The sequence below is a fragment of the Delphinapterus leucas genome, chromosome 13 (genome assembly GCF_059928025.1).
Source record: "Delphinapterus leucas isolate spDelLeu-1000000601 "Yukka" chromosome 13, BTC_Dleu_Yukka2, whole genome shotgun sequence".
In the NCBI taxonomy this organism is placed as follows: Eukaryota; Metazoa; Chordata; class Mammalia; order Artiodactyla; family Monodontidae; genus Delphinapterus; species Delphinapterus leucas.
The window spans coordinates 55,536,892-55,555,988 of NC_143141.1; the positions used below are offsets into that span (position 1 = coordinate 55,536,892).

A 19,097-nucleotide genomic window follows, 5' to 3' on the forward strand; every position below is an offset into this window, starting at 1 on the left:
CACAAAACAAGCAATGACCAATCAGCTAGACTTTATGCACCTAAGATTTTTGAGTTTTTATGTTTGTCCTGTCCTCATAATCTCATTCATCATTGTGATCTTTAGACCCCAAACCAGAAGAGAGAGATACTATCTACAAATTTATTTGCTAAAACATGACTATGGAATGTTAGAAGCAGCAAACAACTAAAGACAGACCTCACTTGACCAGAGAGGAAAGAGACATAGAGAGAACATGGAGAGATCTATGAAATGAGGAGGGTAAATGTCAATATCCTTCAAGGCAAAGATTCTTAAATCTAGGATCTAGTTCATATAAGGACTCTCCAAGGAAACTTTTTGTAAAAATTTTTATATATGTTGGTATGGGCATATACAAGAGTATTGCTGCTCTGAGGGGTCTTCTACTATGCTAAGATTTATTTGTTCAACATACATGTGAGAGATGCTCAGAACAAAGGTTTATAAATTCAGAGCAAAAGAGAACAAAACAGTGTGAGACTAATTAGGGAACTGATAATCCAGGGAATTTAAATCTAATAATTTTTTTTAAGTTGATATTAATGAAGTGCTTGGGAACCCCAAAGCCAAATCAATGAACTATTCCTAGTAGAATTAGGCTTATAGAGGAGGTAACATTTAAAACAGGTCTTATTTAAAAGACACGATGCAAGGGCATGTAGGGTGATTTATCTGGCAGGAACGTGGGATTAGGGAAATTAGTAAGAGAAGAATCTGAAGGGGAGGCCAGGCTCCAGATGTAGAGAACCCTGTATGTAGACTTTATGTGACTGTAATTTTATTCAGTAGAAAAGGGGGCTGGCACTTTAAACAAGGAAGTGGCAAGATCAATTGTGTCTTCTAGGAAAGCAATTCTGGCTCCAGTATGGATACTATGTAGACAAAAGAATTATTCAAATCTCCAAGAACCCATTCTTACCTAGTTCTCTAGCTGCGCTTATTAATGTTGACTGCATCTTCTTTTCTAAGTCATCCATTATTTCTCTTAATTCACTCAAGTTAGGATCAAATGAAGGTTTTACAAGGAATTCATGGTTTTCCACCTAGAGACAGAACAAAGAGTAGCTAAATTTTATCAATGATGGGTAAAGATGGAAGTCATGAAAGTATTTTGCTTAATTTAAAATTCACTAATGTTTTGAGTTAAATGATTCACTATCCATAAGTTACTCAGTCACACTATAAGGAGTTTCTATATATTAACAGATATAAAGAGTTCTGTTTATTAGGAGCTTAGATCTCTGGATATAGAAAAATTATTCATATGAAACATAGCGCTGATGATAATTTTGTCCCTAACAGTATTCATTATTTTTATTTATATTTTTCCCTAAGCAATATTTAAAGACTGTAACAGAATGTGTAGTTTTTGCCCAAATCAAGGATCCATCTTAGGAATCTCGAAAAGTTAGCTCTTGAAATCCCTTTTTGAAACAAAATGACTAAAACTTGAACAGACAAATTATGAAAGAATATTTTTTAAAAAGAATGAATCCTATCCTTATAGACATTAAGAACTATTGAAAAGACCTAATTTTTTAAAAAAGACAAGATTTTTAAAACTTCAGTAAGTGAGATTGATATAAATTCCTCCCAATTACTATTCACTTAATCAGAGCACACCTTCTTCACATACCAAAATTGAACACCACAATAGGGAAATAAAATCACAATACAGAAAGCTAGCAAAATAAGAGAATAAAACGTTAATCAAATAACTTTCTCAATTTAAACCAACAAAAGATTTAATTATATAATACACTAAAATTTCAAACAAACCTAATTTTTTAAAAGGCAAAAGATTTGTAAAAATAGCTTTGCAAAATATAAAAATGTAAAGGTTGACATTTTCTTTTATAAAATGGCACTTGTTTGCATGTATGAGAAAAACATCAAGCCATTAAATGGGCAGACATAAAAACACACAACTCACAGATGAGAAAATAAGTAGTAAACTAAAGCCACAGAAAACTGCTAAAGCTCCATAATAATAAAACACATGAATATTTAAGCAACCTTAAGATATTATTCTATAGCTTTTTTTTTTTTTTTTTTTTTTTTTTGGCGGTACGCGGGCCTCTCACTGTTGTGGCCTCTCCCGTTGTGAAGCACAGGCTCCGGACGCGCAGGCTCAGAGGCCACGGCTCACGGGCCCAGCCACTCCGCGGCATGTGGGATCTTCCCAGACCGGGGCACGAACCCGTGTCCCCTGCATCGGCAGGCGGACTCTCAACCACTGTGCCACCAGAGAAGCCTATAGCTATTTTTTTTAAGGAAAAAGAAAAACCCTATCACCAAATACTAATGAGGCTATAGTGAAATTAGTATACTCATTCATTTCTGGTGAGAATCTAAGTTGTTATAACCTTTAAAAAAGAAAAAGCAATATGAGACAAGACTCAGAGATATTTGTTATACTCTGACATAGCAATTCTACTCCTGGGAATTCAATCTAAGGAAATAATTCAACAGAAGCAAACAACACAGGGATGAATAAAATCTCTACAGATTTATCTGTTACAACAAGACCTGGAAATAACAGAACATCACAATATTTGCACAATCGTACATCGCTAGAATATTATACAGTTATTTAAACAAACAATGAAGATGATCTAGAAACAAGAACCAAGACTTATGATAATCCAAGGAAAAAAATAATGCTACAATGGTGGATTGACAGTGTTACAGAACTGCCTTCTTCCAATGAAACTTAAAGAGAAGTGAGGCTGAGCCAGGCTTAGTTCCCATCCTCACTCCCACCTTCCAGAAATCCTCTGGTGAGTCAACAAAACCCTGAGAAATCTCACTAATAATCCCAACCTGGAGAGTAGAAAGTTGAGGGGTGCCCTTATATTTTCCTTCCGCAGATGGGGGAATACTATTCTGAAAATGCTGCTGGGAGACCCCAGTGAAGCAAGGGAAAGTGATGACTGAGCTCTAACTTAGTAAACACTCTTAGGTCACACACCAAATGGAGTATCCTTCACTAATGCCTTACTCCTCCCAAACAATGGATAAGAAAACATACCACCCAACTAAGTGTTCTAACCTAGAACTGAGGTATTCTAACAAACACAACATAATGACCTCTACGAGTTGTCTTTCAGATTATCACCCACCTAGCTCCAGAAACACACACACCCATTACACCAGACTACACAAAGGAAATGGAACAAAATAAACCCAGGCTTAGAACTCCAAAACGGGATAATGAAATCAAAAAGCAAGATAAAAAGAATAAGGAAGGGAAGTTAGATCCTAGCAATATCATTAAAATACAAATAAATACAACATAACAAAGAAGAGGAGAGATACTGTTGAATCAAATTACCTGTACTGACATAGTAGAAAAGACTTGATATAATCAGAGAGAATTCACATGAAAGAGATTAAAGTAATTAGAGAGGAGAAAGTAAGTATGGAAGATACTAGAAATCTTCAAAAACAAAAGCAAAAACTCCACTATCCTAGAAATACTAGATGAAATATTATAAGCACTTTTTCAAATAAGTGTATAGTTGAGTTAGGGAAAACTATGTCTGAGCTCCTGCAAAGTGGAGAGTCCCCAGCATAGAGCAAGGCTGGGGGACCATGTTAAAAACCTACCTCATGAGATATGGTAACAATTAGGGAAACGTGCCTCTATCAGCCTGGGCCCCTGGAAAAGGGAAGGCGGGGGCAGAATCTCCTCTCTGACAATGTGTGACTAAAAGCCAGCCTTTACTATATATAAAATAGATAACTAATAAGAACCTACTGTCTAGCACAGGAAACTCTACTCAGTACTCTGTAATGACCTATATGGGAAAAGAATATAACAAAGAGTGGATATATGTATATGTATAATTGATTCACTTTGCTGTACAGCAGAAACTAACACGACACTGGAAATCAACTATACTCCAATAAAAATTAATTTTAAATAAATAAATAAATAAAAGCCTGCCTTCACTGGAGTTGGGATTTCAAATGTCTGCTGTATGTCTTAGCAGTGAAAAAGGCTGCTGGGTATGGCCATTTCTATTATCCCCTCTTTCTACAGTGACAGAACTGACAATTTTTCATGAGACACGTAGCTACTAAGAACAAAGACTACATTTTCCAGCTTTGCTTGCAGCTGGTGTGGGCATGTCACTAAATTCTGACCAACAGAATGTGAGCAGAAATGATGTGTACCATTTCCAGGATGTGTCCTCCTCTTCCCCTTTAGTCCTCTCCCATTGGCTGGAATAAAGATAAGGTAGTAAGCCATCCTGGACCTTGAAGATGAAGGCAACACCCTAAGGATGCTAGAGAAGTAAAGGGGAGACAGGGTGCAGAGACAGTGGGGCTGCCCTGCCAGCCCTGTGCTGCTATGCCCACACTGTCGTGATAGAAAATGAAACCCCTATTCCTGTTTAAGCCACTGTTATCGATTTATTTGAGGTTTCTTTTTCAACAGCTAAATCTTTGCCCTAACAAATGTAGAAAGCTACAGGCTGAGAAATAAATGTGTTATTGGGTTAATTACATTTGTAGGGTATAAGGCAAAAGCAAATTTTATCTGAGAGCATATATGATTTGCCTGTATGATTTGCACAGAACGAACCCAGATAAATGAGAATTCATAATCTAAATATACATAACAGACAAGGAAACAAGCCACCACGAGTAAGAGAGTCAAAAAAACAAAAAACAAAAAACGGTAAGACTCAGCAGAAAGAAGGAACAGATTTAAATGCAAGAAATTTTCGAGATGGAATATTAAGAATGGGAATGGAACACCTGAGCAAAGAACAAGCTACTACTAAAAAAAAAAAAAGACTAGTTAGACTTAGAAATGAACCAAACAACTTCTATAAATGAAAAATATAATCATTAAAAAAAAAACAAAACCCGGGCTTCCCTGGTGGGGCAGTGGTTAAGAATCCGCCTGCCAATGTAGGGGATATAGGTTCGAGCCCTGGCCCAGGAACATCCCACATGCCGTGGAGCAACTAAGCCCATGGGCCACAACTACTGAGCCTGTGCTCTAGAGCCTGCACCACAACTACTGAAGCCCACCCGCCTAGAGCCCGTGCTCTGCAACAAGAGAAGCCACCACAATGAGAAGCCTGTGCACCGCACGAAGAGTAGCCCCTGCTCGCCACAACTAGAGAAAGTCCACGCGCAGCAACGAAGACCCAACATAGCCAAAAATAAATATAAATAAAATAAATTTATTTTAAAAAACCCAATGGGATTGTTAAACAACATATTAGAGCTGAAGAATGAGACCATCTGAAATAATCACAAAGAGAGAAGCACAGACACGTGGCAGAAAAAGAATGCGATGACACATGTCTAATCATAGCTTTAGAAAAAGAGTAAACACAATAGTCAAAGAGATAATGACTAATAATTTTCCAGAACTAATAAAAGACATGAATTCTCTGATTAAGAAAACACAGCAAATCCAAATAGGAAAAATAAAAAAGAAATCCACTTTTGGGCCCAGTGTAGTAAAAGGAACCAATATCTGGGATCAAAACTTGTAAACAATAATAGTGCAAGCCAGCAGACAATGCAACACAATCTTACAGGTACTAAGGAAAAGTAGCTGTCAATGTGGAATTGTACACTCAGATAAAATATCCTTCAAGAACAAGGGTGACACCAAGCAGGGGTTCGGGGGTGGGATGAATTGGGAGATTGGGATTGACATATATACACTAATACGTATAAAATAGATAGCTAATAAGAACCTGCTGTATAGCACAGGGAATTCTACTTCACTCCACTGTACAGTAGAAACTAACACAACATTGTAAAAACAACTATACCCCAATAAAAAAAAGAACAAGGGTGAAATACAGACATTTTCCAACAAACAAAATCTGACTAACAGACTTCCCCCCACCAATAAAGGAACTCCTAAAGAATATCCAGGAAGAAGAAATGAACAGCAAAGAAAATGGTAAGCAGACGGGCAAATCTTAACACTGACTATAGAGAAATCTAAGGGGTAAAAAAGATAGAACTAAAATATCAACCAGTAATGAAGAAATATAATCTGATCTAAGGTATTCTAAGGTCCTAGTATTCTGGGGGAGAAGATGCTGATAACATTTTTGACTTTGATGAGTTATGTATACACATTTTTAAAAAAAATTTGTGAAGAACTTCAAACCAGTGCATGTGTGATAGGATAGAGGAGGAGCATAAGAGGGAAAATGGGAATTTTTAAAACCCAATCAACATAAAATTAAGAAAGAACAGGTAAGGGGAACCAGGAACGATAAGAATCACAAAATAATTCGGTAGAAATAAATCCAAATTGCCACTTTAAAAAAAGAGATTATCAAATTAAACTTTTTTTTTTTTTTTGGCTGCTATGGGTCTTCATTGCTGCGTGCAGGCTTTCTCTAGTTGCGGCGAGCTGAGCCACTCTTTGATGCAGTGCACAGGCTTCTCACTGCGCTGGCTTCTCTTGTTGCAGAGCACAGGCTCCAGGCACGCGGGCTTCAGCAGTTGTAGCTCATGGGCCTAGCTGCTCCACAGCATGTGGGATCTTCCCACACCAGGGATTAAACCCACCGCCAGGCAGATTCTTAACCAATGCACCACCAGAGAAGTCCCTATCAAATTAAATTTTTAAAAAATTTATTTATTTTATTTATTTATTTTTGGCTGTGCTGGGTCTTTGTTGCTGCCACGGGCCCCCTCCAGTTGCGGCGAGCGGGGGCTACTCCTTGCTGAGGTGCACAGGCATCTCACCACGGTGGCCCCTCTTGTTGTGGCGTGCGGGCTTCAGTAGTTGTGGCACACGGGCTCAGTAGTTGTGGCTCGTGGGCTCTAGAGTGCAGGCTCAGCAGTCATGGCACACGGGCTTAGTTGCTCCATGGCACGTGGGATCCTCCCAGACCAGGGCTCGAACCCATGTCCCCCGCACTGGCAGGCAGATTCTCAACCACTGTGCCACCAGGGAAGCCCTCAAATTAAATTTTAAAATAAATAAAATCCAGCTATAAGTTTTACCTAAACCAAAAAAACTCACAAAGGATGGAAAAAGATATACCATGTAAAAAACAAAAAAGAAGGCACTTTTTTGGCACTGCTTTCTTATAATCAGACAAAATAAATCTGAGGCAAAAAGCATTACATAATAATAGCATTACTATTATTTAAATATCCCTAAGAATGATAAAGGTTCAATTGCCCCCCCACGCACAAAAAATGACAGCTCTGTGCCTTGAAAACATATGAAGCAAAAATGTACTGAATTTATGAAGACATCCACATTTCTCTCAGTAACTCAGCAGATTAAAATTAGCAAGTATCCAGACAATGTGAACAAAACAACTAAAGCTTTATCTAATGGACATATAGAGAACTCTGCAACCAAAATTAGGGAGCACTCATAATCCACACACACATGGAGAAGTTTTATGAAACTGACACATACCAAGCTTGGAAATTTAAAAACTTACTTCTAAACAAAAACTTACTTCTAAACAAATGACAAACCAAAGAACAAATAAATGATAATGGAATAAAGGACTTAAAACTAAGTAAGAAATTGTACCTCTCAAAACGTATAGGATTCAGTCAGCTAAAACAACACAATGAACGGAAAGTATAATCTTAAGTGCTTACTAAAAAAGAAAAGGCTGGAAAAATAGTGAACGCTCAACTAAAGAGGCTGAAAAGAGACCAAAATTAGATGAAATATATATGTAAGAATGGAAATTAATGGAAAAAAAAAAAAACCCAAAGATACAAAAGAGGATTTTAAAGGTAGATTTAGACAAGTTGATTCTCTAAAAAACAGACAAACTATGGAAAGGAAGAAGTGTCAAGGGAGGCACAAACAAATTATATTAAAAATAAACAGGAAATCTATCTGCAAATACAGCAGTCCTTTTAAAAATAATAAGCAATCACTATGAACAACTTTTAGCAGTTGGAAAACTCAGAAATATATATCTACTAGAAATATATTCAGAATATAAATAGAACACTTACAACTCAACAACAGAAAGATAACACAATTTAAAAATGAGCAGGGCTTCGCTGGTGGTGCAGTGGTTGAGAGTCCGCCTGCCGATGCAGGGGACACGGGTTCGTGCCCGGGTCCGGGAGGATCCCACGTGCCTCGGAGCGGCTGGGCCCGTGAGCCATGGCCGCTGAGCCTGCGCGTCCGGAGCCTGTGTGTCCGGAGCCTGTGCTCCACAATGGGAGAGGCCACAGCAGTGAGAGGCCCGCGTACCACAAAAAAAAAAAAAAAAAAAAAAAACCTTTCTATAAGATTTATGGAAAGCAGCCACAAAAAACACCCAACGCATTTATATAAAAAGCTAAGCCTAGGAAAAAACAAAAATTAACCCAACCACTCATATAAATGACTGCTCCTCTCATCACATGAATTCCTAAGTGCACAGGTAGAAAATATGAAATCATACATGAAATGATTGATATCCTCTTGAGGTTTTCTCAAAGTGGTTCTGAGTCACGTAACTGAAATGCCTAAATTCACTACAAATATCTACAATGACAGTGAAGGTTTGAATTCACCTCATAACCTGAGCTAAGTTTAAAAGTTTGTAACTGAGAATAAAGACAGAATCTTAGGAGACACTCCTGGTGGTCTTATAACAGTTATTTCCCTCCTTCTCCCTTCCCAGTAGTGCTCTTACTTTGTGTATCTCCAACTAGAGAAATAACCTACCCCTTGTATCTTAGGCCAAACATCCCATTCTATTTCTCTGGCCACAATCATTGTTTAAATAGTCCCATCAAGGCAAACTTCAGGACTCTTTCTTGGAATATGGCATGAACTGCTACTGGTAGGTAGCCATCCTAGAGCCAAAAGAGGAACCAGCCTTAGGTCAAAATTTAAATCATAAAAAAGTAGAAGAGATCAAGAAATTAGGTCCTTTGGATGGCCTCACAGAGCTGCTGAATAAAGCGACTCTAAATAAAGCCTACCGTATCTCTAGACTTAAAATTTCATGAGCCAAGGTATATTGAGAGTTTAGATTACCTGCAAAAATAAAGAGTCCTAACTGATATTAAGTTTAACCACAAATAATCTACTCAGAAAATTTTTAAAAAGCAAACCCATAACTCACATCTTACTGGCACAGTACTTAATGTTGAAGGGGTCCACAACATGTCGCTGTGGCATAAAAATTATATTGAGATGAAAGCATGAGAGTAGACTTTGTTTCTGAACTCTCTTATCTCCCTAAAAGCAGAGCCTCCCCAAAGAACTCAATTATCGTTAAGTCCTTTCCCAGGGAGTTTCACAACCAGGGAAGTCAAAACTATCCTATCTTCCATCTGTTCTCCAAAGAGCTCATTTATCTTTCCTAAAAGCCATTTGTTTTACAATAAGTGCCTTTTCTCCCACTCCCCTTCCCCTAATATTCCCAAATTCTAACAGCTTCCTTGAGTTACATTTTTCTGTGAACTCCAAGTCTGTTCTCTTGCTAAATTTTTTTTTTTTTTGGTCAGTTTAATTACCAGTCCCCCAAACAATGAACCTAAGAAAAGGAGAAGAAAAGCCTTCTTCCCCTACAAAGTTAACTACTTAATATTCTACTTTCAGATTTAAAAACTGGGGCTTGTCGTATCTAAAGTGACAGCAATGAAATTAGGACAAATGACCTCTTCTTTTGCAGTCTATATCCAACCAATTATTGCACTGCTTACCTTCGCAATCCACTCTTCCCAGACATTTATAAAATCTTATAACGCTCTAATCCCATAGCGTCATTCAAGAGTGAACACTGACTACTATTTTACAGTCACAGCAAATTCTAGTTTAACAGATATGTGTCAAGTATTTCAGAGCAAAGTAAAAATCCTTAACCCACAATAAGGATAATACAATGGAGTTGAAGAAAGCACACCAGGCTATTAACATTGTTCATCTGAAAAGAGGGAAGGAGAAAAATCAAGGACGGTCATTTTTGACTCTGTATTTCTTTCCAACATTTTGTTTCACTTGTTCTAATACTATATGTTCCATTTATAAGTAGAAATGCACCAAATAAAGAACAACAGTTTAAAAATTTATATCCTGGTATTTTAAATCTCTTTCTGGAAAACTACCCACAAGCACACTAACCTACAAGTAAATGAAAAAGACTGCCCTATCACTGACAAAATATTACCAGAAAAGAAGCATTTATACCTACACACACACAGACGACACACACACACAAACACACGCACTCACACACATTAATATGCTTCTAAAATCCAAAGATTTTTAAACATCTGGATACTGCTGCCCCCTTCGTCCCAACAGGTGAGGATGTGGCCTTACCTGTGACTAGGCAGAGTTGGATATTTGTAAACATTCCTTTAAATGAAAGCAAGTAAATGTGTAGCTCTTGATGGTTAACAAAAACTCTGACTAAAATCGAGGTGGGAAAGCAAGAATTAAACTTTTCCATGTCATTACACCTATTTACACACTTGAAGGAACCCCGAGGCCAGGCAAAGCTCTGATGAAATGCTACAGTTGATTTTGCCCTTTGTGGCCAGCTTTATTAGAAACTTCTAAGTTGCTATCTCCATGCCTTCATACTGTGGGTCTCAAACTTAATCATATATCAGAATCACCTGGTGGGCCTGTTAAAACAGATTGCTGGGCTCCCAATGATCTAAAAGTTGGGCACCTAAAATCATTCCACTAACAGCAACATTACAGAGGAAACAAGAGCTAAAACACAAGTTTTCCTAAACAAAGGATGAATGATGCAAGTTTTCTGACTGTTTAACCTACAAGTAAATGGAAAAGATTGCCCTATCACTGACAAATTACCAGAAAAGAGCATTTATACCTACAAACACACACACACACACACACACACATACACGTGCTTCTAAAATCCAAAGAGCACAGAGTAAACGAGGTTTAATTTCTTTAAATCTCAGTTAATGATCCAGTAAAAACAAAATAAATCAACATCATATATGGCAAATGTTAACTCCACTTAATCCAGTTATTAAGAAGAATGCAAAGAATCTAACTATTCTTATTAAGAATAATGTAAGCACATATTTCCTGCATGATTATATTTAACAGGAAAGTTAGTGTAGAAAATTTCAAAGTATTAGTATTTAGAGTCATGGTTAACTTTTTAGTATACAACTACTCAGGAGATACACCCATACTCTACCCTCCTCCCCCAAAGACCTTCTCTACGTGGAAAATAAAACAAGAGAAGCTGACTTCTCTTACGTTCTATGTTTACCTCTATACCTTTCCCTTTTCCAGTGACTATAACTTTCCTTCTTTCTTGGAATTAAAACAAAACTCAGCTTGCACATGTGAAATCTTTTATTTATGAAATTTCCTTTAACCAGGCCACTTATGCCCAACATTCACTTCCTCTGTTAATCTTTCTTAATTTTCATCCACTGAAATGATTATTAAAAAAAAAGTTTAAAAACCTTTTCCCATCACTTAATCTTACATCCACTGTCTCAAAGGTGCCTTACAAAAGTGCCGAAATTAAATATTAGAAAGAGAAATCTGGAAAGTTTTCTGATGTGCCTTTGCTTTTCAAAACTATTCTGCCGCTTGTTTTAAAGAGTATATTGCATACCTGATCCATATCTAAAGTTGTTTCTATCATTTCCTGAAACTTGGAGAAATCAGAACGAAGATCAATAAGAGGAGTCACAAAAACTGCCAACAACAATGCCTGATGTTTTCCTAAAAGAAAGCAAAAAGTAAATAAATAAATAGGTCCTATATTAAAAATACAAAACTACAAATCATGAAAATTTGCAATAATGAGCAGCCTTTGATCCCAAAAGCACAAACTGTGTAGCAGATCTCTGAAGTTACTACCCACTCAGGTGTCTTAATTCAAATGTGTTTAGTACTTATATAGTAAGGGAGATGATCTGGCACTCAAAGTTTCCTACTAATAAAACACTGCCTGCCCTGCATGTCTGTTAACCTCCTTCAGAAGAGGTACTATAGATGCAGAAACGTGACATTAACTACAACCAAATGAATAGCGTTTCTTTTTAGATTTAATAACCCAAAGTTGAAGTCATTAAAATAAAATATCTAACTTACCTTATAAATCCCTAATTTCCATTAATAATACAGTGCTCCAATTAACAGAGGTTAAATCAAACCACAAGTAAATGGAACTTCGCCTGATGCTGTTCAAGAGCACATGCTGGGGAATTATGTGAAGAGAAGTAAGTGAAGCAACAGAGTCTATAGTGTGAAAGGCATGAGTAGAGAGACCTGGAAGCCAATCCCTGCTCTGGTATCTATGGCTCTGTGATCTGGAGCCTCCTTTTCCTTGTCTATTACAATGGGAGTAATAACAACAGCTACCTAGAAGATGAATAAATAAGACAACTATGCTTAGTATATATACAGTAGTTGACACAACAGAAGCTCAGCAATAGTTACCACGCATTATTATTGGTTATAACACAAGGATTTTCTTCTGATCTCCAATAAACTCCCTTAGGAGAACGCTGCAAGTAATCTCTACCATACTGCATTTCACTCCAAAGCAACAATTCCCAACATTTTCCAGACGTATTGGTAGCTCTTGATTGAGAAAATGATGAAAACGTTATGATGGCAGTCAGTAAAACTACTGTGAGAATTCATATTTTATTATTAATCACAACAGCATCTAGACATATTTAGAAAATAGTACATATGTGTGAAACATTAGACAGTCTATAAACAACTTTGCCCACATAATGTCTGTTGTGCTACAATGCCTGGTTCTTTATTCTGAATTAGCTCATATGCTATTGGTAAAGAGGGGAATGATGGCAGCAAAACATGGTGGTGGCACTGGTTCACGAATGATTTTTCTCCCAGCCCATTAATGTTTTGAAGAGATCAAGGGAAAGCTTTCACACAATTAGGAGTAAGCTTAGCAACATACAAAGACCTCAGAGTAGCTGGCTTAATGACCATTATACTTTCCAGTATGTTAAGGTATGTGGAAAGGCTGAGTATAGATGAAGAGTACAAAAACATTTGCCACTGTTTAAAAAGAAAATTTTTATTCAACTGAATTCTATATACCCGGTTCAGATTTTTAACTTTGTTGAAACTGACATTTGAAGCAAATGCCCTCAAAGGGCATCTCGAAGGAGGAAATGAGCCCCAGACTTTAAAGCTGCAGTGTCACTTGATGCCGGCTACAAATGCAATGGAGATTTACACAGGCTATTGTTTTTATTAAAGGTTAATGCTTTTGTTATTAATCACTTAAAATTTTTCATATTTTGAGGTCTACCTTATCTCTATTTTTTTCTGTAAGTTCTGTTTTCTAGCACATGACTTTGAAGAAGGTAAGGTTTTCCAAGAAAACACAAGTAGTATTATTACAGAAGTACCTGTATAAACTTCAGAACATGTCCTCTAGCCCCTCACACCTTGCTGCAGCTCTTCTCAGAGTTAAAGTCCCTTCCTCTGCTCATTTGTTCCATATCCTGCAAAGCCTTCACTAGCATCTTGAATTCCTTCCCCTACTTGTAATTTGTACTGAGCCCCAGTTGGCAATTTCCAACTGGGTTTTTTTTCCCCCAATTGGTTATGGTTTTAATTAAAAATAACAGCTCTATTGAGATGTAAATCATATACCAAACAATTCTCCATTTTAAAGTGTATGATTCAATGGTTTTTAGTATATTCACAGATTTGTGCAACCATCGCCACAATCAATTTTCAAACTCTGTCACTGCCCTCAAAAGAAACAAGGAACCCTGTACCCATTAGCAGTAACTTACAATTTCCTTCCAACCTCCTGCCATTCCTCCAAGCCTAGGCAATCACTAATCCACCTTCTGAATCTATAAATTTGCCTATTCTGGTCTTTTCATATAAATGGATCACATTATACTGTGACGGCTTTTTTTCACTCAGCATAATGTTTTCAAGGTTCATCCATGTTGTATCATGCATCAGTACTTCATTACTTTTGACTGAGGAACAATATTCCATTGTATGGATATGCCACATTTTATTTATTCATTCATCAATTGATGGGCACCATTGGGTTGTTGTTTTTTTAAAAATCATTTTTTATTTCTAGTAACAAAATAACATACTTTTCAGTACGATTGTTTTTAATTACAGAAGTACAGAAACTAAAATAAAATCTTAATAACACTATTACCTAAAAATATGGAACGCTTCACGAATTTGCGTGTCCTCCTTGCGCAGGGACCATGCTAATCTTCTCTGTATCGTTCCAATTTTAGTGTATGTGCTGCCAAAGTGAGCACCACCATTGGGTTTTGATAAACTCCATCTTCCACTAGTTACCACAACCTAAAAAGCCTTACATGATCTATCCCAGGGTCTTAAACAAAGGTCCATAGATCCTTGAATTCAAGGTAGTACATAAACAAAGAAGAGAAGTAAATCCCATCTTCATTTTCTCTAACCTCTAACTGGAATCAAGCATTTTCTTCCATTGTTAATGTAAGTAATAAACCACTGTAGTATCATCAGTACTTGTGTCTTTGTCATCAATTAAAATTCCAGATATATTTTCATATCATATTATAGTTTTTTGGAGATAACTTTAACATTTAAACTCATCAGTTCAAAATTAAAGAAGTTCGAACTTCACTCAGATCATGTTATTTGATGCATTAATAAAAATGACTTATTTCTCAAGAATTTCTTTTATATTTTGATAAGTGTATTTCAATATAATTGGCTTCCTATTTAACTCTATGTGTTTTATTTTACGCATTTAAAAACACTATTCTGACAAGTGGTTCATAGACTTTATTAGAAGCCAAAAGGGTCCACAGCATGAAAAATGTTAAGAACCTTGGATAGGCCTCACCTCTCTGGCCTCACCTCCTAACAAGCGCGCCCTTATTCTCTATCGCTATGCTTGACAACCCTAGCTTCCCTTCACTCCTTCAACAAGTCAAGCTATAGGTACTTATACTAGCTGGCCCCACTAGCCTCCCCTAGATCTTAACAGTGAGCTCTCTGTCATCATTTGAGATTCACCTGAGACAGCAATTCCATAGAGAGGCCATCCTTGACCACCATGTCCAGCATCTTCCTGGCCCAGTCAAGTCACTCTGTCACATCAAAATATTATGCTTTCTTTGTTGTACTTACTACTCTTTGAAATTCTTGCTCATTTATTTATCTCTCTCTACCCTTCCACTGTTACTGAACCTCCATAAGAAGAGGGACCTTATCTGTCATATCTACCATTGTAGTTCCCAGAACAATGCCTGGCACAAAGTAGGCAATGGATAACTCTATGCTGAATGAATGACATTATGAAGGGAGCAAGGGGCTTATGAAGCAACCAATCACTGGTCATTAGTTCTGATACATGCAACAGTCACCTAGGAAAAATACAAAAGATCACACTGGGAAATAACTGTTAGCTGCTGCTTTTTTTTTTTTTTTAATAATTTTTATTTTTTGGCCCTGGCATTCAGGATCTTAGCTCCCTGACCACGGATTGAACCTGCAGTGGAAGCACAGAGTCTTAACCACTGGTCTGCTAAGGAAGTCCCTGTTAACTCCTTAAATGCATCAAAATGGGGAATATCTAAGCAATCAAATTCAATAATTTCACTAAGAACTCTAGATTCATTGTCAGCCCCTAAAGATTCATTTATAACTCGCTGAAGATTTCATTTTTGAGAATGCTGCTGAATATTCAATGGAGAAAAGACATTCTTCTTCAATAAACAGTGCTGGGAAGATTGGATATTCACATGTAAAAGAATGAAACTAGACCCTTATCTTGTACCACTTACAAAAAATTAACTTGAAATGGATTAAATACTTAAATTTGTTAAGACCTGAAAACATGAAACTCCTAGAAGAAAACATGGGGGAGAGACTTCCCTGGCGGTCCAGTAGTTAAGAATCCACCTTCCAATGCAGGCGACGTGGGTTCGATCCCTGGTGGGGGAACTAAGATCCCACATGCCGCAGGGCAACCAAAGCCTGTGCACTCTAGAGCCCACATGCCACAACAAAGAACCCACGCACGGCAATGAAAGATCCCACATGCCACAGTGAAGGTGCTGCATGACACAACTAAGACCCAACACAGCCAATAAATAAATAAATATATATTTTTTTAGAAAAAAGAAAACATGGGGGAGAAGCTCCTTGACATGGGTCTTGGCAATAATTTTTTGGATATAATACCCAAAGCACAAGTAATAAAATTAAAAATAAACGAGTGGGACTACATCAAACCAAAAAGCTTCTGCACAGCAAAAGAAACAATTAACAAAGTGAAAAGCCAACCTATGGAAGGGGAGAAAATATTTGCAAAACATTTATCTGATAAGGCACTAATATCCAAAATAGATAAAAAACTAACAACACAACTCAATAGCAAAAAACCCCAATTAATCCAATTTAAAAATGGACAAAAGACATGAACAGACATTTTTCTAAAGAAGATATATGAATGGCCAACAGGTACATGAAGAGATGCTCAACATTAGGGAAATGCAAATCAAAACCACAATGAGATAACACTTCATGCCTGTTACAATGGTCATCATCAAAAAGACAAGAGAACAAATGCTGGTGAGGATGTAGAGAAAAGGGAACACTTGAGCACTCTTGGTGGGACTGTAAACTGGTACAGCCACTATGGAAAACTGTGTATGGAGGATCCTCAAAAAATCAAAAATAGAACTGCCATATGATCCAGAAATTCCACTCCTGGGAATATAACCAAAGAAACCCAAAACACTAATCGGAAAAGGTATCTGCACCTCCCATGCTCATAGCAGCATTCTTTACAATAGCCAAGATATGGAAACAACCTAAGGATCCATCGATGGATAAAAGGATAAAGAAAATGTGGCGTGTGCGCACACACACAGACACACAAAATGGAATATTATTCAGCCATTAAAAAAAAAAAAAGGAAATACTGCCGTTTACAACAACATGAATGGACCTGGAGGGCATTATGCTAAGTGAAATAAGTCAGAGAAAGACAAACACTGTATATTTTTTAATATATTTATTTATTTATTTAATTTGGGCTGCATTGGGCCTTCATTGCTGCACGTGGGCTTTCTCCAGTTGCGGTGAGCAGGGGCTACTCTTTGTTGTGGTGTGCGGGCTTCTCATTGCAGTGGCTTCTCTTGTTGCAGAGCACGGGCTCTAGGCGTGTGGGCTTCAGTGGTTGTGGCCCCGGGCTCAGTAGTTGTGGCTTGCGGGCTCTAGGGCGCAGGCTCAGTAGTTGTGGTGCTTGGGCTTAGTTGCTCCACAGCATGTGGGATCTTCCTGGACCAGGGCTCAAACCCGTGTCCCCTGCACTGGCAGGCGGATTCTTAACCACTGCACCACCAGGGAACTCCAGAAAGACAAATACTTTATGATCTCACTTATACATGAAATCTTAAAACAACAAAAACAACTCATAGTTAAAGGGATCAGATTTGTGGCTGGGAGGGGAGGGGGATTGGAGGAAGGTGGTCAAAAGCTACAAACTTCTGGTTACAAGATGAATAAGCACTGAGGATATAATGTACAGCATGACGACTACAGTTAACACTGCTGTATGATACGTATGAAAACTGTTAAGAGAGTAAGTAAATCCTTAGAATTCTCATCACAAGGAAAAATTTTAAAAGAATGCTGTTATGTGCCTCAGAAACTGCTGCAATGTTTAGGTCAATAAGCATAAGTACTTACAATTCTGTAACAACCCAAAGCATAATTTAAACACTATCAAACATTTCATCATCATTTACTATGATAAAAATTATAACAAATTTCAGGATAAATTGAAAGCCCGTAAGTCTATCAAGAGTAAGTGGTTCAGGGACTTCCCTGGTGGTCCAGTGGTTAAGAATCCACCTTCCAATGCAGGGGACGCAGGTTTGATGCCTGGTCAGGGAACTAGGATCCCACATGCTGTGGGGTAACTGAGCACATGAGCCACAACTACTGAGCTCATGCGCCGCAACTACTGAGCCCGCACGCCACAACTAGAGAGAAGCCCACGCACCGCAAGGAAATATCCCGCATGCCTCAACGAAGAATCCGCGTGCAGCAACTAAGACCCGATGCAGCCAAAAATAAATAAATATTTAAATACTAAAAAAAAAAAAAAAGGTAAGTGGTTCATTAAATATACTCCTGGAATGATGCCCTGGCCAGCTTTAAATCTAAGCCTTAACTGGTGTATTAACACCAGTTTGGGGACTTGTTTTCTCCATCTTGCCTATGTTCATGCTACTTAATCATCGACTGAGAGAAATACTATGGAAACTATCCTTAGTGAATTTAGAAAGGCTAATTTTCAGGGGAATTCCCTGGCGGTCCAGTGGTTAGGACTCAGCGCTTTCACTCCTGGGGCCCAGGTTCAATCCCCGGTCAGGGAACTAGGAGCCCGCAAACCGCACGGCTACTCGTCAAGTGGCAAAAACACCAATGAAAACCACTTTGGCATGTGCACTGCCCCAAAATAAAATGTTACACTTTCTTGATATACCACTTTAGAATTCTCCTTTTATGACATCTATCAAAATTATATTTTTGTGTGACAGTCATTGTCTAATGTCTGTTTCCCTCACATGCTATAAGGGCAGAGACTGTTTTGGGGTCCTATCACAGCCTCAGCAGCTAGCAGTGTCAGGAACACAGTGAGTACTCCAAGTGTTTGCTAAACCTTCTCACTGTTTCTGCTTCTCCCTTATCTGCCCTAACAAACTCTGGGTACCAGTCCTTTGTTATGATGTAAGCAATGAATTAATCAATTTTTGCTAACATACCTTTATTAGCATAGACACTAAAGTAAAATAAAGAACACCGTAAGCTTTCAGGACCTCTTAAATAACAATGGTAAGACAAAGCATCTTGAACCCCTAGCACAACCATTCATCACTAAGTACCTTCCCATTCTTTTACTGCTTTTCAGTTTCCTTTCTGACACATTCTCTCTCCTACACTAAGTGGTATTTTCTCATTCTCCCAAAAGAAGTTTCTGATGGCCTATTACATGTCAGAAGTTGGGCTGGAATACTTGTTCCCTGGGGACATACCGTACACTCAGGTGTCGGGGAGAGATGACACAGTCATTAAACTA

General features: G+C 37.8%; 1 protein-coding gene and 1 non-coding gene across 2 annotated transcripts in view; both read right to left on the reverse strand.

Annotated features, from left to right (window-relative positions):
- Positions 1 to 19,097, reverse strand: part of MSH2 (mutS homolog 2) — a 68,670-nt gene that overhangs the window by 13,723 nt on the left and 35,850 nt on the right. Inside the window, exons 8-9 of the mRNA XM_022573905.3 lie at positions 11,604 to 11,713; positions 941 to 1,064 (exon numbers count right to left, since the gene is read on the reverse strand). Of these exons, the coding sequence (XP_022429613.1) occupies positions 941 to 1,064; positions 11,604 to 11,713 (234 nt within the window). The remainder of the gene's footprint in view (positions 1 to 940; positions 1,065 to 11,603; positions 11,714 to 19,097) is intronic.
- Positions 14,168 to 14,274, reverse strand: LOC115803442 (U6 spliceosomal RNA). Its single transcript, XR_004024194.1, has one exon. It is a non-coding gene; the product is annotated as a U6 spliceosomal RNA (small nuclear RNA).